This window comes from Antechinus flavipes, chromosome 3 (genome assembly GCF_016432865.1).
Source record: "Antechinus flavipes isolate AdamAnt ecotype Samford, QLD, Australia chromosome 3, AdamAnt_v2, whole genome shotgun sequence".
Lineage (NCBI taxonomy): Eukaryota > Metazoa > Chordata > Mammalia > Dasyuromorphia > Dasyuridae > Antechinus > Antechinus flavipes.
The window spans coordinates 457,495,256-457,518,237 of NC_067400.1; the positions used below are offsets into that span (position 1 = coordinate 457,495,256).

At 35.5% G+C, this 22,982-nt stretch overlaps 1 protein-coding gene across 1 annotated transcript in view; it reads right to left on the reverse strand.

The window, feature by feature from the left end:
• Positions 1-21,880, reverse strand: part of GTF3A (general transcription factor IIIA) — a 25,055-nt gene extending 3,175 nt beyond the window's left edge. The window contains exons 1-6 of the mRNA XM_051986538.1: positions 21,365-21,880; positions 15,446-15,546; positions 11,967-12,063; positions 11,724-11,812; positions 9,484-9,557; positions 3,729-3,809 (exon numbers count right to left, since the gene is read on the reverse strand). Coding sequence (XP_051842498.1) covers positions 3,729-3,809; positions 9,484-9,557; positions 11,724-11,812; positions 11,967-12,063; positions 15,446-15,546; positions 21,365-21,532 — 610 coding nt within the window. The 5' untranslated portion in view covers positions 21,533-21,880. The remainder of the gene's footprint in view (positions 1-3,728; positions 3,810-9,483; positions 9,558-11,723; positions 11,813-11,966; positions 12,064-15,445; positions 15,547-21,364) is intronic.
• Between the last annotated feature and the right edge of the window lie 1,102 nt (positions 21,881-22,982).

Below are 22,982 nucleotides of genomic sequence, written 5' to 3' on the forward strand. Positions count from 1 at the left end.
AGAAATGCCAAAAAATCCCAAAGGAAAAATAACATGCTTTGATTTGCATTCAAATTCCATGGGGTTTTTTTTTGTTTTTAAAGGGGGCTAGCACTTTTCATTGTTGAAACTGTCCAGATTTTTGTATTGCTGAGAGTAGCTAAGTAAGTCATTTACAGTTGGTCATTGTATAATATTGCTGTTACGGTGTTTAGTAGTTTTCTGGTTCTGCTCACTTCACTTTGAATCAGTTCATGTAAATCCAGGTTTTTTCTGGTTATCCTTTCTTATAGCACTACAACAGTATTCCATTATAATCTTATACTATGATTTGTTTAACCATTCCCCAACTGATAGGCATTCCCTCAATTTCCAATTTGCCACCAAAAAAAGAGCTATTATAAATACTTTTGTATATATTTTGTATTTTTTAAAGTCTCTTTTGGCACACAGACCTAGTAGAGGTATTGCTGAATCAAAGGGTATGGATAGTTTTATAATCTTTGGGCATAATTCCAAATTGTCTCATTTTTCCCATATCCTCTCCAAAATTTGTCACTTTTCTGTTATTCTATTAGCCAATCTATTAGGTATGAGATGGTACCTCAGAATTGTTTTAATTTGCATTTCTCCAATCAGTAGTGAGAGCATTTTTTTCCCATGTGGATCCAAATAGCTTTGATTACTTCATCTGAAAACACTATCTTTTGATCATTTATCAGCTGGGAAATGGGTCTCATTTTTATAAATTTGATTCAGTTCTCTATATATTTAAGAAATGAAACCTTTATCAGAGAAACTTGCTTCAATTTTTTTCCAGTTACTATTGCTAACTATATTTCCCTCTATGCTATTTACCCCCTCCTCCCATTTATTCAATTCTTTTTTTTTTTTCGCCCTGTTCCTCTAAAAAGTGCTTTGCTTCTATCATTTCCCCCAATCTGCCCTCTATTCTTTTGATGCCTTCTCCTTTCTCTTATACTCTTTCCTTCCTACTTTCCTGTAAGATTTCTATACCCATTTGAGAGTGTGTTACTTCCTCTTGAGCCAGTTCTGATGATATACAGTTCACTCATTCTCCTCAACATCCCCTATCCTACCCCCCTTCATTGTAACAGCTTTTTCTTACCTCTTATGTGAGATAATTTATCCTATTCTATCTCTCTCTTTTCCTTTCTGCCAATACATTCCTCATTAATTTTTTAAGATATTATTTCTATTCAACTCACTTCTATGCCCTTTCTCTCTATATGCTTCCAACTGCCCTAAAAATGAAAAAGTTCTTATGAGTTACAAATAATCATCTTCCCACACAGGAATGTCAATAGTTTAACTTTATTAAGTCCTTTGTTTATCTTTTTTTTTTTTTAATGCTTCTCTTGAGTCTTGTATATGAAAAGTCATATTTTCCATTCAGCTCTGGTCTTTTCATCAGAAAAGCCTGAAAGTCCTCTATTTCATTTAATATGCATTTAATTTGCCCCTGAAGAATCATACTCAGTTTTGCTGGGTAGGTGACTCTTGGTTGTAATCCTAGCTCTTTTGTCCTTTGGAATATCATATTCCAAGCCCTCCAATCCTTTAATTAGAAGCTGCTAAATCTTATGTCATCATGACTGTGGCTCCACATTACTTGAATTATTTCTTTCTAGCTGCTTACAATACTTTCTCCTTGAGCTGGGAGCTCTGAAATTTGGCTGTAACAGAAGGGATCTCTTTTAGGACATGACTAGTGAATTCTTTCAATTTCTCTTTTACCCTCTGGTTCTAGAATATCAGAGCTATTTTCCTTAATAATTTCCTAAAATATGTCCAGGCTCTTTTTTTAATTATGGCTTTCACATAATCTAATAATTCTTAAATTATTTCTCCTGGATATATTTTCTAGATAAGATGTTTTTCCATTGTGATGATTTCACACTTTCTTCTTTTTCATTCTTTTGATTTTATTGTTTCCTTATTGTGTCATTGAGTCATTAGCTTTCTCTTGCCCAATTCTAATTTTTAAGTAATTATTTTATTGTCTTTCTCTGGAAACTGCCTGCCTATTCATATCTTTTGACCACAAATCATTTATCAATTGAAGAATAACTTATTCCTATAAAGTTGAATTTTTTCCTTTGAAATGAGATCCTCAACAGAGAAACTAACAAGATTTCCCCTCCAATTTCCCAGCTTCCCTTCTAATTGGTTTTTGTGAAAACTTTTAAATTTTATGTAATTACAATTATCCTTTTTTATCTTCTGTGATATCTTATCCTTGATTTGGATGAACTGTTACCTATCCATAAATCTGATAGATAACCAATATTCTCTGCTCATCATTTGTTTTATGATATGAACTTTGACATCTAAGTTGTGTATCCATTTGAAGTTCATCTCAGTATTAGGTATAAATTATTGTTCTAGCCCTAGTTTCTGTTACAATACTCTCAGATTTTTCCAGCAATTTTTGTCAAGCCATGAGTTCTTATCACCATGGTTGAGGTATCTGATTTTATTAAACTAGACTACTTGGATCATTTACTTCTTTGTGTTGTGAACCTGATTTTGAAGATTTTTATTTTGGTCTTTAGATTTTAAAATTTTGTATTCCCAATTCATTGATCTATTCTTTCTCTGAAGAGACTTGATATTTTGGATTCAAGTTTTTCTATACCACTAATTATGCTGGATAGGTTCTAAGTTATAATTTATGTTCTTGTCCATACTCCTTTTAATGTAATTTTAATTTCTTATGAACCATTCTGGAATAGTTTGTTATTTACCTATCCTCTCTTAAGATTCCACAAGATTCTGTGTTTATCAAGTGTTGTTTCAATTTCCTTTGTTTAAGAATCTCTACTAACAGTATTTTCTTCTTTTTGAAACTTAATGGTTTTAGTCTTTTCTCATAATATTCTCATCACTTTTTATCTTCTTCCTACTCCTGAATGAGTACATGTACACCTAGGGATGGAGTGTTGAACTGCCTCAGCCTACTATAATAATGGGAATTTGCTTTTCATTGATCTTAGTGCTGTAAATAGAACAATAGCTTCTGGGAAGGCAGAACTGGCCCCATTTAGATTTACTTCCTTTTCAGGTTCAGTGTAATCACTCAAACCTTCTGTCCTAGTTCCATTCCTAGTTCTCATTCTTTCCTTCTGTGGCTAAGGTGAATCAGTTTCTACCACATTTTTGCAGGGTGTTAGAAAGGATAGGGTGAATCTTCTGGGCAGATTTTGCATACTTCAAGGCCTCCTAACAAAAAAGCCATCCCATATAATAGCAAGTTCAATCTCCTTTTGCCTCTAATCTACCTCTTCCTACTAAATAGGCAGTTTTCTTGCTGCTCTGTGCAGCCGTGTGAGGGACAGAGTGGTGGGGTTGGGAGTGGAGGAGATTCTGGCAACCTCTGTAATAAGCTGGGAATCTTTTTGTGAGTCTTAGGCATAAGCCTATGAGTCAGTTTGTACACTCTTCTAGAGAATAGAAGCTGATGGGGGAGGAATGCTGATGAGCATTTCAATATTAATGACCTCCAGTGTTAATTTATTAAGCTGTAACTTGCTGAGGTTCCTGTTTCTTATGTTGTAGAGTTATTTATATTTGTTCTACTTATGCCACATAATTACTTTTTGAATGACTTTTTTTGAAAGAAAAAGAATTTAATGAACCTTGAGAAAAAAAAATCTAGTCCATCATCTTACTGGTCACAACAGTAAATAGTAACATGACATTAACACAATGTAATATATCATTTTTACCTTTATGAGTTTCTTTCATGTGTTTCAGTAGCTCTGTCCACGTTTTTGCCACAAAGGAACAATCCTTTCGACACATATATCCTGGTTTTTTTAAAGGGCATATTGTTAGTATAGTATAGATGACCTCAATAAATTGCAGGGAAACATAATACCAATTCTATAATTAAAAAAAAGATAGGGCCACTCTTGGGTGAACTTATGGAAGTAAACTTATGGAAGAATTGGTAAGATGAGATCTGATCTGTATCATTAGAAGACATTCAAATAAATAAAACCAGAGATTCATTTGAACATATAACTATATATTCTTAACTACATATGTATACATATACATATATCTTATCTTATACATACAAATACACATACTCTAAGAACCTGAGAAAGACAGCAGGATTTAGAGGATAGAGATCAGCCTTGGAGTCACATCTTTGACACATATATAAATCACTTAACCTCTCAATTCCCCAAGCTGCTCTCTAAGACTTAAATTGCAAAGAAATTACCAATCTTCATCTGATGTCTCTTCAGGGGGAACCATATCTCTAAGCCAAAAAAATGGAAGGGCAAGAGAGAAGCCGCTTAGCAAAAACAATTAACAGACCAATTATGTCTGACAGTTTATGTGATATATCACACCTGTAATCACTCACTTTGCAATAAAGGGTGTAAGATATATTTTCTCAACTCTTTTCCAGGGAAATGTTTGGTCATTACAATTATATATTCTCACTTTCATTTTATTATTTCCATTTATATGGTTGTAGTTATATATACTGTTTTCCTTGTTTTGCTCCTTTTGATCTGTATCTGTTTCTGTAAACCTTCTTATGCTTCTCTGAATTCTTTATATTTATTGTTTTTTTTGATGCACCTAATGTTTCATTACAATCATAAATCACATATATTTAGCTATTTCCTGATAGGTGGACACCATCTTTTTCCCTTGTGTAAAAAACACAGCTATAAATATTTTAATTCTCTCTTTGGCCTAATAGTAGAATCTTTGCAATAAAAAGTATGAACATCTTAGTTCTTTAAAAAGTATTATACAAATTGCTTTCCAGAATGATTACATACATTTTTAGTTCCACTTATTTTTAGCATATTACTATGCCAGTTTTTCCAAAATCCCTCCAACATAGTCTATTTTCACCTTTGTCAATTTTCTGTGTGAAGTAAAATCTCAATGTTGTTTGTTTTGCACTGCTTAATCATGCTTAGGAGCAATCTTTTATATGATTGTGAATAAGGAACTATTCCTTATTTATTTATACCCTTTAACTTCTTATTCATTAGAGATAATATATATGGACTTTGTATATTTTATTAATTCCTTAGATATCCTGGGTATCAGAACTTTATCAGGAACTTAATGCAAAGCTTTTTTCCCAAGCAGTACTTTCCTCTCTTAAACTACTTGCATTGATTTTGTTCATACAAAAGCCTTTCAAAGTCATATACTCAAAAATAACTATCTTAACTTTTGTATTCTCAACCCTATAGGATTAAGAGTTCTCCCCTTGGTTATAATTATCAAAGTTCCTCCACCTAATTTGCTTTAATTTTATTTAATGATATGATCTTTTAAGTCAAGTTCATTTATTTTTTTCATAATAATAGTTTTTTAGTTTTCAAAATATCTGCAAAGATAATTTTCAACATTCACTTTTGTGAAATCTTATTTTCCAAATTTTTCTCCCTCCCTCCCCACCTCCTCTCTCTCCTAGAAAATAAGTAATCCAATATAAGTTAAACATGTGCAATTCTTCTAAACATATTTCCACATTTACCATGCTATGCAAGAAAAATCAGATCAAAAGGGGGGTGGGGGTTGAAAAAAAAACAACAAGCAAACAACAACAACAAAGGTGAAAATTCTATGTTGTCATCCACATTCAGTCCCAATAGTCCTCTTTCTAGATGTAGATTTTTCCATCATAACTCCATTGGAATTGGCCCAAATCATCTCATTGTTGAAAAGAGCCAAGTCCCTCACAGTTAATCATCATATAATCTTGTTGCCTGTGTATAATGTTCTCTTGGTTCTACTCACTTAGCATCATTTCAAGGAAGTCTCTCCAGGCCTTCCTGAAATCATCCTGCTGATCATTTCTTATAGAAGAATTGTATTCCATTACATTCATATACCATAACTTATTCAGTCATTCCCCAAATGGTGGGCATCCACTAAGTTTTGAGTTTCTCCTCACTACAAAAAGGGCTTGTTACAAACATTTTTGCACATGTGAGTCCTTTTCCCTTTTTTATGATTTCTTTGGGATACAGACCCAGTAGAGACACTGCTGGATCAAAGGGTATGCACAGTTTTATAGCCCTTGGGCATAGTTCCAAATAGCTCTCCAGAATAGTTGGATCAGTTCACAACTCCACCAACAGTGTATTTATGTCCCAGTTTTCCCATATCCCCTCCAACATTTATCATTATTTTTTCCTGTTATCTTAGCCAATCTGAGAGGTATGAAGTGATACCTTAGAGTTGTTTTAATTTATATCTCCCTAATTAATAGTGATTTAGATCAATTTTTCATATGGCTAAAAATGGCTTTAATTTCTTCATCTGGGGAAGCTAAATGGCAATGGATAGAGCACTGGCCCTGGAGTCAGGAGGACCTGAGTTCAAATCTGCCCTCAGACATTTAACACTTTCTAGCTGTGTGACCCTGAGCAAGTCATTTAACCACAATTACCTCAAAAACAAAACAAAACAAAATTTCTTCTCAAAATTATTCATATCCTTTGACCATTTATCAATTGGAGAATGGCTTATATTCTTGTGAATTTGAGTCAAGTTTGAGTCAATTCTTTATATAGTTTGGTAATGAGGTCTTTACTTTATCAGAACCCTTGGATATAAAAATTCCCCCCCCCCCCTCCAGTTTTTTCCTTCCCTTCTAATTTTGGCTGCATTGGTTTTATTTGTACAAAAATTTTTTTAATTTAATATAATCAAAATTATCCATTTTAAATTTTATAATGTTCTCTAGTTCTTCTTTGGCTATAAATTCCTTCCTTCTCCACAGATCAGAGAGATAGACTATCCCTTGTTCTCCTAATTTGCTTATAGTATCATCCTTTATGTCTAAATCATGAACCCTTTCTGACCATATCTTAGTACAGGGTTTTAGATGTTGTTCAGTGTTTAGTTTCTGCCATTCTATTTTCTAATTTTTCTAGCACTTTTTTGTGGTGAGCTTTTTCTTCTCAAAATACAGCCAGGTGATGAAAGTTCAGATCTTTTATTATCTCCAATATAGCCCGGTTAGCTTAGAGGCCTATCTCTCTGCTTGGTTCCAAGAGCTCTCTCCAAATGTCTTTAAATCCAAAGGTCTGGTCCTTCAGCCTCTGCCTCTACTTTCTTCAGCCTCCAGCCAGCTCCAGTCTTCATGTCATTCCGGTGAAATCTCAACTTGTAGCGTCTTCCTCTGAAGAACTTCTTCGACTGGCCCATTGGCCTATTTATGCTCCTTCCAGAGAGAGGGATTGTGGGTTTTCTCCCATAGTGCTCTCTGGCCCAAAGAGCTTCAAGGGAGGTATGAACTCATTGAACTCCAATGAGTAAAGGTGTGAACACAAGCCTTGTATTAGTTAGTTCTACTTAGTACCTTGTTTCAGGTTCTGCCCAAAACATCTTCTTGTAAGATTAGATCAACTCTAATTAGTTAGCAGTTAGTAAGGATTCCAACACTTTTTGACAAATAGTGAAGTCTTATCCCAGAAGCTAGAGCCTTTGGGTTTATCAAACACTAGATTATTATAGTCATTTAAGTTGAATTCATTTAAAACTTTTTGTGGTATGAGGCAAGATTAAAATGTAACTCAGAAATATTTAACAAAATAAAAATATAATACAATATAATGTTAAGATGTGGTTTTCTATGCCAATTTGTTGCCCCCAGGGATCAGTTTCTATTGAATCTGACACCACTCATTTAAATCACATTCAAACCTTTTTTCTTCCATACTGCTTACTAGTTTTCCAGAAATTCTTGTAAAACAGTTTTTCTCCTAAATATTTTAATGTTTTCCTGTTGGATGAAATTTAATTATTTCTGATTTTTATTTATCTAGTCTGTTTCAGTGATGTACTTTAAAAAAATTTTAACCAAATAATTCTGATTATTGTTTAACAGAATTAGAGGACTACAAATGCTACTGCCCCTTCCTTACTTCTCTCCAAATACATTATTATTTTGCTTATCTCTATAAAGTGTTTCATTAGTTTGATTTGCATATAATTAAGAGACTTGAAGCCCAGCACAAGACCCAAGTTCGGATCCCACCTCAGACACTAATTAGTTATGTGACTCTTGGCCCCTCTAACCGCTATGCTTCAATTTCTTTATCTCTAAGATGAGGAGGTTGGATTGAGAGATTATTATTTCTTTTTAAGAGTATATGAAGCATATACATGTCAGGTATGTTTTGGTAGATTATCTATCTTCATCTAGTTGTCATTACATTGGCCCTACATAAACAAAAGCCTTTATTCTTTGAATAGCATTTCAGTTCTATGCATCATCATAAGCAAAAAGAGATACTACTTGGGTAATAGTAGACTTCCCAGTAGCACCCAATTTCAACAAATGGACTTAGAAATTCATAAAGCTTCTGTTACCTAATCATTTATAAAAGTCTCTTTAAAAGGTCTAAGATTTTACTCACCAAAGAGATCATATTTTAAAAAATAGCTATAATAATAATAATAAAAAGGTGTAGCAGCTCTCTTTGCCTTAGCAAAGAACTGAAAACAAAGAGGGTATCCAACATCTGGAGAGTGACTGAACAAATTATGGTATATTAGTGTAATAGAATATTATTGTTTCATAAGAAATGAGCAAATGGATGATTCCAGAGAAACCTGTGAAGACTTGCACAAACACTTAAAACTCATTCAGAGGGGAGGGTTAAACAGGAAGTTCAAACCTGTAATATTGGTATACAGAGCTTTTGGTAAGGAAATTTCCTCTGTCAATGCAGATTAGCAATTATTTTGTAACCTAGTTCTGGATAATTCCCATCAGGTTAAGTGAATTGTTTAGGTTCATATAACAGAATATATCAAAACCAATATCTGAACCCAGCTTGTCATGATTCCAAGGCTCACTCCATTTTCCATCCCTCCATGCTATCTCTTTTAAAGTTATTTAGTACATTAAAAATATATATCTGTAAGGACATTAATACATTTTTTAAATATATATATAGTATCTTTTCTTCCCAAACTCAAATTGTATTCATGTAAATTTGAATATTACACATTTCAAAGAATAAATAGTACAAAGATTTGTTTAAATCTTAAAAATGAAAGAGATTCAAGTTTGCATTGCAAACTTACATAAAAAGACAGATGGTATTCCCTCCAACAACCTGTTTATTATGAATACAAAATTCCACAGACACTGGTAAACATATAATATTACTGTATTGATAGACAAAAAGAGATACTTATAATTTAAAATAACCCATTCAGATAATAAATCAGGAAGATACCTGATGTATTTAGTACACAAGACCTATTTGATAGTATGTATGAGACCTGAAAATGCTGCCAGTTATCTCATATCAGAATTAAGTATCAAATTTTATTTTTTAAAACTTATGTATCTGATAGTCTTCCAGAGTAAAAATGCAGAATAAAGAAAAACATTTAACATTCTAGAAAACAAATGCATTCTCTAGAATGCATTTGTTGTATAGTATAATGTGACTGTCACAAGGGAAAAACTAAAATTACCTTCATGTATCTTCTCATGTCGTTTCAGATGTCCAGGGGAAGAAAAGTGTTTTCCACAGCCTTCGTTGTTACATCTATATAATCAATGTATTAGGTATTAGCCAGTTCAAATCTACAGCCACACTTAATCCATAGTTCCAAATTTAAAGATGGGGCACAGATTAGTTTGTCTTGATCCTCTTCAAACTTAACACACCCAAATCAGAGTTTAGCACCTCTCCTCCCAAACCTTACCCTCTTTTGAACTTCCTTGTTATTGTCACAGATATCATCTTCTCACCCAAGCTTAAAAACTTCTATCATTCTCAACTCCTCATTTTTACTAACTCCATATATTCAGACTGCTGTGAAATCTTGTCATTTCTACCTTTGCATCTTTCTTCTATATTCTTTTCTCTCTTTTAATAGCCTTCTAAAATCGTCTCTACTCTCTCTCTTCACTTCCATTCAGCTACCATAGTAATTTCCCTAAAACACACATCTGCCCATGTTCCTGTTACTTCCTCAAGCTCCAGAGGTTCATTATAATATCAATAACTAGCAAAAGTGCTTTAAGATTGGCTTTACATCTAATCTCCTTTGTGGGTCACAATAACCCTCTAAAGTAGTTGCTATTATTTTCCCCATTATACAGACAAGAAAATCCAAGATGAGAAAGGCTGGATTGCCCGGAATCACACAGCTAATAGGTGTCTGAAGCAGTCTTTAGGACATGGAGTCACTCCATCTACTTTGTCATCTAGATACCTAGTCTTCCATTTGGCTCTTCACATCCTGGTCAGTTCCTACCTTTAACAGTTTTCTTACATTTTTCTTCCCCTTACACTCTATGATCTAGCTACAATGGCTTACTTGCTATTCCTCACATGATACCCCATTCCTTAGCACTGATTTTTCCATTGCTTAGAATGCTCTTTGTCTTTCTTTCTCCATTTTTAATTTCCCTGATTTCTTTCAAGATTCAGCTCAAATTTCACCTTTTGCAAGAGGCCTTCCCTGATAACTCCGAGATTATCTTCTACTATGTATTTGTCATACTAATTTATATAGATATTGTTTCCAGAGGCTGTTTTTGCCTTTCTGTATATCCTAGCACTTACCATAATATCTGGCACATAGAAAGCATTAAAAAAAAAAATGCTTGTTGTACTTGACTACCCATCAGTACATCTCTCTTTCCTATATTCTTTCTAATTCCTAGCTATGCTGAACTCGAAAAACTGAATTGGCAAAACTTCATGAAGTCCAAATCACAAGTAAATGTTGAACAACCTTGTGACAAGACTAATGCAAGACTATTATTGGGAGGACTAATTTATCCCATGTTCTATTTTTGGTTGACGTGATTACATATAACCCTGAAATATCATTGTATTTCTGTTTCCTCTATATGGGTGAAAAATTAAAGGTTAATTTTTTTAAATTTAAAAAGGGTTAAAAGGATTAAAAGGGAGTTGTCTCCTGGATGTACTCATGGAATCATGGCACCTAGTAAAACCCTCCAAAGGTAATTCCTTCTCCCAGATGTGGAGATGTACATGTCACTTAACACAGTCCTAGTTTACTTCCAAATGATGCTACAGAATTGTGAATGTCTGTGGGAAACAAGGGCATTAGACATTTCAGTTTGAAATACAATCATAAAAAAAGGAAAAAAAAAAACAAAAAACCAGGGTGGAGATGCTTAAGTAAAGACATCAAGAAAAAATGAGTCAAAGAGGCAACGTGGCAAGCAGAGACAAGCTGCAGCCACAAGCCAAAGGACCCTCTCTGCATGTGCAATGTGCAAAAGAGGGCTGGATGAGTGTCAGTTTTTCCAGCCACACCTGCTCATGGATAGGAATCACCATCAACAAGTCTTAAATATGTTATGTGTCATCTTCTCCAAGAATGGAATTTTCCTTGCTAGTCTATTCCAATATGAAATCATCATTCTCCAGGTCTACCAACTCTTCTTGGATGCCACCTTAATATCACTTCCTTTTGAAGAGAGAGCACACTTATCATCAGCATCTTCTTCACATTCCCCTTCATACACTTAAGGTCCAATTTGAGCAATCACGTCTTCTTTTCTTCTTTAGGCTAAACCACAGTTCCACTAATGTTCCAATAAGCTATTTAATCCCTTAATTCATTTTTCATTTGAACAAACTTAACTAATTCAAAACCCTTAGAAATATAATTGATGAGAGAGAGAATAAAACAATCTTTAATGGATTACAAGCACTTTTAATACCTACTTGAATAATGGTTCATTAGTGTGTTGGCACTGATGGACTTTCAGCTGCTGGTGTTTCTTAAAAGATTTGCTACACCCTTCAAAGTCACACTGTAAAGAAACATTTGTAAAAATTTTAAAGAGAAAATCTGTTATAAAAAAAATCATAGCAAATTCTTTTACTTCTAGGTTTCAAGGATGTCAGAGACCATTAAAGAATATTTAAAAATTTCTACAAAGCCAATCATCCATAACAAATACTTACTACATACTGTTTTTGTTGATTTTCATGTTTGCGATCAATATGTTTCTTCAAGTTTGATTTGGTGTTGAATTTCTGTTCACAGCCAATAGCTGTACAACTATAAGGAATTGTTAAAGAAAATCAAAAAGAAAAAAAAAGAAATTTTACTTTTTGTCTGTCCACCCCTATGTTTTCCCTAAGAAATTACCTACTTTATCAACATGGATTTATGTCCCAGGCACTGTAATAGGTGTGATAATATATATGTACAAATATAAAAACAAAACAATCCCTGAAATCAAGAAACTGTCAACCCAAAGACCCCAGTTTTGGGGATAAGAACACATTATTTGACAAAAATTGCTGGGGAAATTGGAAATTTGTATGGCAGAAGCTAGGCATTGACCCCCACTTAACACCATACACCAAGATAAGGTCAAAATGGGTTCATGACCTAAGCATAAAGAATGAGATTATAAATAAATTGGAAGAGCATAGGACAGTTTACTTCTCAGACCTGTGGAAGAGGGAGGAATTTATGACCAAAGAAGAACTAGAGATCACTATTGACCACAAAATAGAAATTTTTGATTATATCAAATTGAAAAGTTTTTGTACAAACAAAACAAATGCAGACAAGATTAGAAGGGAAACAATAAACTGGGAAAACATTTTTACAGTCAAAGGTCCTGATAAAGGCCTCATTTCCAAAATATATAGAGAATTGACTCTAATTTATAAGAAATCAAGCCATTCTCCAATTGATAAATGGTCAAAGGATATGAACAGACAATTCTCAGATGAAGAAACTAAAACTATTTATAGCTATATGAAAATATGCTCCAAATCAGTATTAATCAGAGAAATGCAAATTAAGACAACTCTGAGATACCACTACACACCTGTCAGATTGGCTAGAATGACAGGGAAAGATAATGTGGAATGTTGGAGAGGATGTGGGAAAACAGGGACACTGATACATTGTTGGTGGAATTGTGAATACATCCAGCCATTCTGGAGAGCAATTTGGAACTATGCTTAAAAAGTTATCAAACTGTGCATACCCTTTGATCCAGCAATGTTTCTACTGGGCTTGTACCCCAAAGAGATACTAAAGAAGGAAAAGGGACCTGTATGTGCCAAAATGTTTGTGGCAGCCCTGTTTGTAGTGGCTAGAAACTGGAAAATGAATGGATGCCCATCAATTGGAGAATGATTGAGTAAATTGTGGTATATGAATGTTATGGAATATTATTGTTCTGTAAGGAATGACCAGCAGGATGAATACAGAGAGGACTGGCGAGACTTACCTGAACTGATGCTGAGTGAAATGAGCAGAACCAGGAGATCATTATAAACCTCAACAATGATACTGTTTGAGGATGTATTCTATGGAAGTGGATCTCTTCGATAAAGAGAGCTAATTCAGTTTCAATTGATCAAGGATGGACAGAAGCAGCTACACCCAAAGAAAGAACACTGGGAAATGAAGTTTTTCTTCCCAGGTTAATTATACTTTCTGAATTCAATTCTCCCTGTGCAACAAGAGAACTGTTCGGTTCTGCACACATATATTGTATCTAGGATATACTGTAACCTATTTAACATGTAAAGGACTGCTTGCCATCTGAGGGAGGGGGTGGAGGAAGGGAAGGGAAAAATCAGAACAGAAGTGAGTGCAAGGGATAATGCTGTAAAAAATTACCCTGGCATAGGTTCTGTCAATAAAAAGTTATTTTAAAAAAAATGATGAACATCAAATGATGAACTAAAATTGTCTATCAATGCAGGTTTCTAGTAGCACATTTTTAAAAGTCAGATAAAGAAATGTGGATTGTTACAAAGTGATAAGAGGGATAAATGATGTTCAATGTATTGTGAGTTAACAGAAGGATTTGTTGAGTATTTATTAAAGTGAAGATACCAAAAATGTAGAAAAATATCTCGGACCTTAATGTCAAAAAAAGATTTGGAGAAAAAAAAGCAGCAGCTGTTTCCCAGCTACATAAAGTCTTTGATTTAAAGTTATATAGAAATTGAGGATATACTAAAAAAAGTGCAGGTAGAAAGCAGATAAGTAATATTCTATAATGCTTAGCAGATAGTAAGGGTTTAATAAATGCTTTTTATGCATTTATTTATTCAATCAGCAGACCTCTTAACCATCTCATATTTAACTAAAAAATGTAAAGAACATGAAAAAACACAAATGCTTATTATTTGATGATTGTGACAAAGCATTTGATTCAAAAGCAAAATACCATCTTAAAAATGTTTTCCACTCATAGATCAAAGTCATTCTATACCAATCATTCAAATGAAAGGTACAGCAACAAAACAGAAATAAACCTGTTCAATGTCCTTCTGATTGCAGATACTGTGAAATAAGATATCTAGAACAGATATAAAGTTGAAGATGCTTTTGTTTGTAGATGACACTGAGTTTCCAAGTACTACAGAATCCTTTACAAGAGATCTAAACTACTCCCAAGAATCTAGTCTACCCATTCACATAGGAAAGACTAAGAAGATCAAGAATGTCTATTACTCAGATTGTAACATGTAGAACGGACGAGAGTACATATGCATAGCATAATGGGCCCAGAATTAAAAACAAGCATTGAAGCTACACCACCTTCTTTATGCTTCTTTAATTATGCCAAGAAATAAAGGCTCATCTTTTTTAATACTAATATTCTATTGTCATTGTATGGCTATGAGACACAGAATGCAAGGGACTCAAAAGAAACGAAAATGAGCATCACAGAAGGCAACAGAGAAGTGGAGAGGGCACTGGGGTTGTAGCCAATGGGGAACTTTGAAGAGGAGAAGTAAAAGATGCCATTCAGGTAATGTATTATAAGAAGAGAAGGTGGCAGAAGGGCTGGTCATATGAAGAAGGATAGCAAGTGGTCAGATCAATTACTACACAGGTATCCACTACTATTGACATCAGAAAAAGTAAAAAAGGCTTCCCACTTAGCAGGTGAACTGCTTGGAGTTAATCTACAGAAGGAGATGGACAAGAATCACACCAGATATGCAGGCAGGGACTAGCTAGATTTTTGGAGGAAATATTTCAACTGATGAGATCACAAATCCATTTAAGCATTCTTAGCTTATCCTACTTCTTGGCTGTCAAGTGATGCTGATATGCTTCAGCATGGCATGGAGCTAAGGCTGCATCCCTAAAGAATGAACCAATGAAGCACAAACTATAGCAGGTCCCATCAAGCAAGAAAGGCTCTAAGTCCCTGCCTGGAAACAATGATCTAAAAAGAATTATGATCAACAAAACCCTCTCTCCCTTCTATTATATACACATACACAAAAAAGTATGTATCACTGTCACTGTCAATTTATATTAGAAGATAAAAATTTTGGGGAAATGTGTGTTTTCTCATATGAAGTAATGGTAAGGTTTCCTTCTACTTGGCCACTCACAAATCACTAACCTCCTTCCAAAGCTTTTGAAAGATAACAGTTTTAAATAGACTTACACAAATGGCTTCTCTCCAGTATGTATCAGCACATGGCGACTCAGATGGTAGTCTCTGATAAATGCTTTGCCACAGCCTTCATAATGACAAACAAATGGTCTCTAATAAAAAGAAAAAAAATCATCATTTTAATCTTGTTGTAGTTGGCTATTGTAATCAAGATATTAATGAAATAAATTCATTTAAGAACCTTAATGTAAAATAAGGAAAGAAAGCTGATAAATGCTTTCTTATATTCAGAGATACATTGTTCTCATTCAATCAACAAACATTCACTGAACACTTAATCTGTACAAGCTTACGATAGTACTTTTCTGTGCAATTTTTAATTATTGACTATCACTGATCACATAAATGCCACAGCTCTCTTTATTTTATGCCAATCAAATCTAAACACAGACTCCAAGGCACTTACTCAGATCACCCTACTGAACTGAAATGTGGTCCTATGAAATACTGCTTAAAATAAGTGGAATATCAAGGGGGAAGCAAGGCCAGCTTTTGGCCAGAGATTTTCAGGGTGTTAGTACTAATCTATAGGAAAGCTTTGTAAAAACACAGTTCTTCACATTCAAAAGATGAGGAGATAGTAATAATGCAAAGTTAAGTTCCATTAAATGCTGAGTTTTTTTTTTTCAACATAAGATTATACTGTAACCAAATATAGCAACCCCCTTGATGGAGAGTCTCCCTGTCTGCTCTCAGTGTGCCAGATCTCCACCCCACAGCATGAATTAATCTGTAATGACAAAGCCTGTGGTAAACATGCAAGTTCTACTTCATCCCAGACAAGCCCAATGACTACATTAAAATGAAACCTCATACACACCACACCTGAGAAAGCACACAGAAGTAGTATTAAAGCATGGAAAACACCATTTGGAAAATGGCAACATAGTATGGGTGGTAATTTACAACCAGGTCCCTAAAGATACCCATTAGGCTTTGGCATCAAATCAAGATAAAATAAGTTATTACCCAGAGTGAGCATCCATGGAAAATTTAACAATCCAGATGTTAAGAAATCAACAATGGTTAGGAATGTAGTAGAAATTCACCTATAGGTAAAAATGCACATTTAATCTGTATCAACCATCATCCCAATATAAACTATTCTTTGCCTGCTGTTTTAAAAAATATTTGATATCAACTATTCCCTTTGGCCATATACATATACATATACATACAATGTACAACACAGAAATAAACAGGGAGTTTCAGGACCAAAAAACATTTTATTTTCCAATTCACTCCCACTATGTGTTGAATGAATGCTTATGCTAGTTCTCTTAAATGTAAGTCAGTCTTTAATTTACAAACATTGGGATTTACCCACTGGAGGGTAAGAAAATATGGGCATTTACATATTACTGTGGAACCCTAGAATCTTATTGTTTTCATCAGATAGTTTTTACTTAACCATCCGCAGGGGTCCTCAAACTTTTTAAATAGGGGGCCAGTTCACTGTCCCTTAGACTGGAGCGCCCGGACTATAGTAAATAAAAAACTTTGTTTTGTGGGCCTTTAAATAAAGAAATTTCATAGCCCTGGGTGAGGGGGATAATCATCCTCAGCTGCCCCATCCGGCCCACGGGCTGTAGTTTGAGGACCCCTAACTAAAGCTTCCACTGGGACCACTAGCAGAAAGGAAATAGGAGCTTGGATTGGAAGAGGACAGAAAAATAAGTTTTGAGGCTTGGCACACTGATGAACAGAACATGGTACTAATGGGTACAGTGTCAGGGTACAAGATAACATGCTTATATGCTACCTGAAAGCTTGAATTCATTTTGGAATTCTGATGGATGCGGCTCTTTTTAACAATGAGGTAATTCGGGCCACTTCTAATGGTCTTGTGATGAAGAGAGCCATCTGCAGCCAGAGAGAGGATTGTGGGAACTGAGCATGGATCACAACATAGTATTTTCACCTTTTTTTTAATTGTTGTTTGCTTTTTATTTTCTCTCATGTTTTTTTCTCCTTTTTTATTTGATTTTTCTTGTATAGCATGACAAGTGTAGAAATATATATAGAATAATTATATATGTTTAACATATATTGGATTACTTGCTGTCTAGGGGAGGAGATAGGAAAGGTTAGGAAGAAAAATTTGGAACACAAGGTTTTTCAAGGGTGAATGTTGAAAGCTACCTTTACATATATTTTTAAAATAAAAAGCTATTATTTGTTTTAATTAACAAATTAAAAAAACAAAGAAATAAATTCATCTTGGAAATCAGATACCAGACAGTTGACTATAAAGTAACCACATGTTTTAGCTATGGCAACCTATGAACAAATACCAAAATTATCTAAAATAGTCTTTAGTCTTCAGCAATCTCCAGCAGACTCCTTCCAATGGCAGTGGGAGAGTAAGAATGGAGAAAGAAGATGGTGCTAAAACCATATAATATGTAGACAGCTAAAATGACGTTTGTCGATAGTTGTTAATTTTTCATCTTTGTTCAAAGAGCAATAGAGATGAGGCTACTATTAGAAGCAACAAACCATATCCCCACTGGCATTCTCATGATCAATGAAACCAAGAGACAAGAATAAATTACAGCTAGAACAAAGGACTTACAGATTTTTCTTGGAGAAAAAGCTAGTTTATCACTTACCTAATGGCAACAAAAAAAGAGAAAGGTAAAGTCTGGATTAATCATTGCAAGAAGTTTTTGGTGGTGGTTTTGGGAAGTATTCCTTTTCATAAAAATAACTACAAATTTTCCAAGACCCTTGAAAGTTGGAAGTTATATGATTTCAATGAGGGGAAAACGCCACAAGAATGCAACAAGATTTTAATAGTTCTTTCATTAAGGGGGAAAAAAAGCAATAAAAAAATCATCAAGTTATATTTTGCTACTTGTTTTATCAATGTCAATGTCTTTCAAATGTTGTAAATCAGAATACTGTGAGATGAGAAGAACCAAAATTATAAATAATTCAAAGGTTAATGGAAAGACACATGGTGGATTCTTAAGCACATTCCAGTGACGTTTTGCATCAAGGAAGTGGCCCAGAATGTGGACAGAATAGAGTGTGGGCTCTATCAAAAATGAGAAACAGTCCAAATGACATATTGGAACTCTCCAGATATGAAAAGAAATGAGAAGAAGGCCTCTAAACATAAATCCTCACTTGGAAGATTAGCAGAAAAACAAGAAAAAGGAAATGCAGATAATGAGAAGGAATGGAGAGGTTGTGATCTGTCTGAGTCTAGGTAATGCCTATGTTGATGAGCAGAATGGAGTCATAGCTCTATCATTCATAAGAAGGCACTAAGGACTTGGGGAGAACGGTGCTTTTAAAGCTCTCAAATAAGTTCCAGTTCAATGATGCACAAAGCAAAGATATACCAAAAAAAATTCCCCTTATTTCAAAATTTTGCCTATGATGTCTGTACCCAAATGATGAGGGAACAGTTCTTCCTCTTGCTCCTTTCTCAGACATTGCAAGGTTTCCTAGCTTCAAGAATAAGAACTAAGACTGTTTCGTTACTACTATTATTATTATTCATTCATCAAACATTTGTTAAACACCCATTAAGTGTAAGAAAATGCAACATACCCTATAACACTAAAAATTAATTAAATGACAATATGACTAAAACACAGGAGTTTTATGGGCCAATCTTGGTATCAAGCCTTGTTTTGAAAATAGCATACTTTAAAGCTTATATATAAACAACATATTTTATGTATACTATCTCATTTGTTCCTGAAAACAACTCTTGTGAGGCAGATGTTAATGTTACTCCCATTATAAAGAAGAAAAAACTGGGGATCCAAAAAGTTAGGAAAAAAAATTTGCCCAAAGGCACAAGGCTAGTTAAAAGTCTCAGAAGTGATCTGAACGTGGGTTTTTCTGACTTTATTTCCATTATACTATATCACAGTATAGATTCTTAGGATACAAGATAAAAATCTTTTTCTAAGCCCAATTTACTTACAAATGAATTTATGCAACACGATCCTTTCTTAAGTTGATAAGTAGCAATATTGTTTTGCACCACTCACCCCACAGAGCATTTTGATATTACTATACCCTATTGAGGAACAAAATTTCTACCTACTATACCTAGAAAGTACCAAGAGTGTTAATATTTAATTCAGCCAGGCAACAAAGGAGATTGGAGCATCTTCAGGGAATGAAGAATTTCAAGTCTATTGCTGAAGGTGGACAGGTTATACAATCTAAGTTTCCTCAACAGTTAAATAAGGGGGTTGGACCAGTTATCTCTAATGCCCCTTCCAGCTCTAAATCCTATGACAGAAGAGCTGGGCAACTCCCCTTGACAGGATTTAATGTTGCAAATTAAATGAATCTTCAGTGAATAGTCAAGCATAGAATGGAGATCATAACTAGGAAGGGCACCTTGGCATAAGAAATAAAAGCTCTGGAAGATGTAGAATTGAATGTTTGTATGACCTTTGACATATAATTCATCTACTTGGTCTCAGCTTTCTCATCTGTAAAATGAGGTGGTTATAAGAATTAAATGATGCAACATATGTAAAAGCTAATTTTTATTGTTCAGTTGTTTCAGCGACATCCAATTCTTTTGTTACTCCATTTGGTGTTTTCTTGGCAGAGATGTTGAGTGACTTTGCCTTTCCTTCCCCAGCTCATTTACAGATGAAGAGCCCAGGCAGATAGGATTAAATGATTTGCCCAGAGTCACACAGCTAAATGTCTGAGGCTGGATTAGAATTCAGAAAGAGCAGTCTTTCTGACTCCAGGCTCAGCCCTCCATCCACTGCATGACTTACCTAGTGAAAAGTTAATGAGTGCTACATAGATACTAAACTATTAATTTTATTAAAAGTATGTGCTTTAGAAGAAGATAGTATCTCCTAATTCCATTTTCCCCACACCTGGAAAACTCCTTCTCTGGCTCCTAAGCTACCTTCAAGACCCATCTTAAATCCCAGGAAGCCATTTCTAATCCCCCTTTGTTTTAGTGCCAACCTTCTGCAGCTTATTTCCTATTCTGTCTATAACTTGTTTGACATAGCTGTTTGCATGTAGTCCTCCCCATTAGATTGTGAGCTTCTTGAGGGCAGGGACTGGCTTTTGCCTTTTTTTTTTTTTGGTATCCTCAGGGGTGAGCATAGATCCTAGCACATGAATGGCTTCCCAATTGACTGTATCAATAGCTTGAGGCTCGGAACCAGGGCAAAAGAAACCAGAGTTCAAACATGGGGCACAGTAAACGTTTAACAAATGGTTCTCCAAAAATGAATATATGCACAACATTAGGTTTAATCTGCGTTAATATTTGCTCTATCACTTTCTTAAGTCCAGACAATCAACCAACCACTAAATGAACCCTGATTGGTGGAGATGATCGTGGATCCAAGGAGAGACCTTGGCCTTTGCAAACTAACGTATCTCCCAGGTCTCGGTTTGACACGCAGGTCTTGGCTCCTAGACAGACTGTCTATTGCTTCTGGAAAGCAATAGGCACTTCATAAATGTTTGCTAAACTGACTTTTAGTCACCCTGTGCTTACTTCCAACTTGGAAGGCAGTGACAGATAATGAAACTTACTTAAGTGTTTAACATGCGCAGGCCTTGTGCTAAATTAAAGACAATACTCAGAGTAGAAACAATACTAAAAGCGGTCTTTTAACTTTCCCACCCCCCGCAAGGCAACCACCTGCATCCAAACCAGCAAGTCTTTTCCGCAAAGTAACCAAACTAGAGGCTGATAAATTCCCTCAGTGGGCCACTCTACTCTAGCGCTAGCTGCGGGGCGCGGCGCGCTCAAGTAACGAGGCCAGCCAGAAGGCTCCAATCCCCGCGCGGCGGGCGAGGTTCGCCACACCCACTCAGCTCGCCCTGAGTCCCGCGGGGAGACGGAGGCGGGGCAAATCCGGTCGGGCTCTCCAGTTAGCAGTCCCTCAGCGCTTTTACCTCCCCCGTGTGCTTGCATAGGTGCGCGTCCAGCTTCCAGGCCTTGTTGTAGGTGGCGCTACAATCAGGGAACGAGCAGAAGTACTTCTTACGGACGATGGGTGAAGAGGGCGACGAGGCTGAAGCTGGAGTGGCCGGAGACCCATCGGCTTCCTCGCCCCCAACCATGCTTCCTAGCGGAACCTCAGCGCTTCACGCCTAAGCACAAGTCCGGACTTGCAAAGCAAGCCCAAGAAAGTTCCGGGAACGCCGCTTGACTTGTAACCTGACGTTAAGTAGCCCAAGCATGCTGGGAAAGCGAGTTTTTAATTCCACCGTGTAGCACCTTTCAAGTGCGCAGGCGCAAAGAGACATCTAGCCTCCTTAGGCTTTCACCTCCGGTCTTTTGCTAGTCTCCAGTTCGCGAAACCCCACGGAATTTATAGGTAGATTAAAGGGGATTCGGGAGCCTGGGTGGGAAATAAATTGCATTCTTATTTTCCCTAATCTTCTGTTCACTTTGTAATCGTATGAATATCACTTATGCGTCTGCAAACATAATCTGAGGGATAGTTCACACAGTACTGATTAAAGAACCCCTGCCTTGGAGGCAAAAGTTTAAAGTCTCCTTATTATTGGTGTAGTAACAGTGAGAAGAGCACAAGTGTACATTTCCTTGCTAGAATAAAGGAAACGAGTTCAAATCAAGCCTCAGACACTAGCTGGGCCTCAGTTTCCTGTTCTGTAAAATATGGAAAACAATAGCACCTACCTGCCGGGGTTGTTATGAGGAACAAATGAGATAATAAATGTAAAGTACTAAGTACTGGTACTCTATAAATATTAAGCCAAATTATTACTTAAATTTACCCTAAAGAGAAAGATCTTTATTTTTCTTGGCAAATCAAATGCTTCTACAAAACTCCCTTGATTTCTGTGGTACCTTATCCCAGTTTTTCTCCTCTCTGATTCCTGCCAGCATTGGTGTCCTTCATCTGTGGCCCTTCAAGTTCGATTCTTAGCTTTCTAGACATCTACTAGTGTACTTTCTCCTTTAGTGAACCCTTCCCATCCTCCTTGTGTCAGCCATCCCTGTGCAAATAACTAGTAATATATTCCCCCACTTCTGCCTGTTGGTGAGGTCCAATTTTCTAACTAAAGTTGACTACTCAACCAGTCTCTTGCTCCAGTTATACCTGTGCAGATGATTAATGATATCTCTATCTGTTGATGAAGGCCAGTTTTGTATGTGCAGCTGAATAGTCAACATTTCCATTTGAATTTTTGCCATGCCAAAGACAATATGTACAAAACAGAATCATCCTGTCTTCTCCAAACTAAATATACTTTCTGATATTCCCTTTTCTGTCACAGATGTCATAAATTTTCCAGTTCTCCAAGATGCTCCTTCCCCACCTCCTGCATCCCTTAAAGCTTTCAGTCACTGAAGTCCTATTGATCAATGTTCTTTCCAAGCTGACCCTGCTACCACTCTAATTCAGGATACCTTCATGCCATGACTACAGCAACTCTTAAACTGGTCTCATTATTTACAGTCTCATTCCCCACCTAAAGTCATAAATACTGCAAGCCAATGCCAGATTAATCCTAAAACACCCATGATATTTTCAATCTCCTT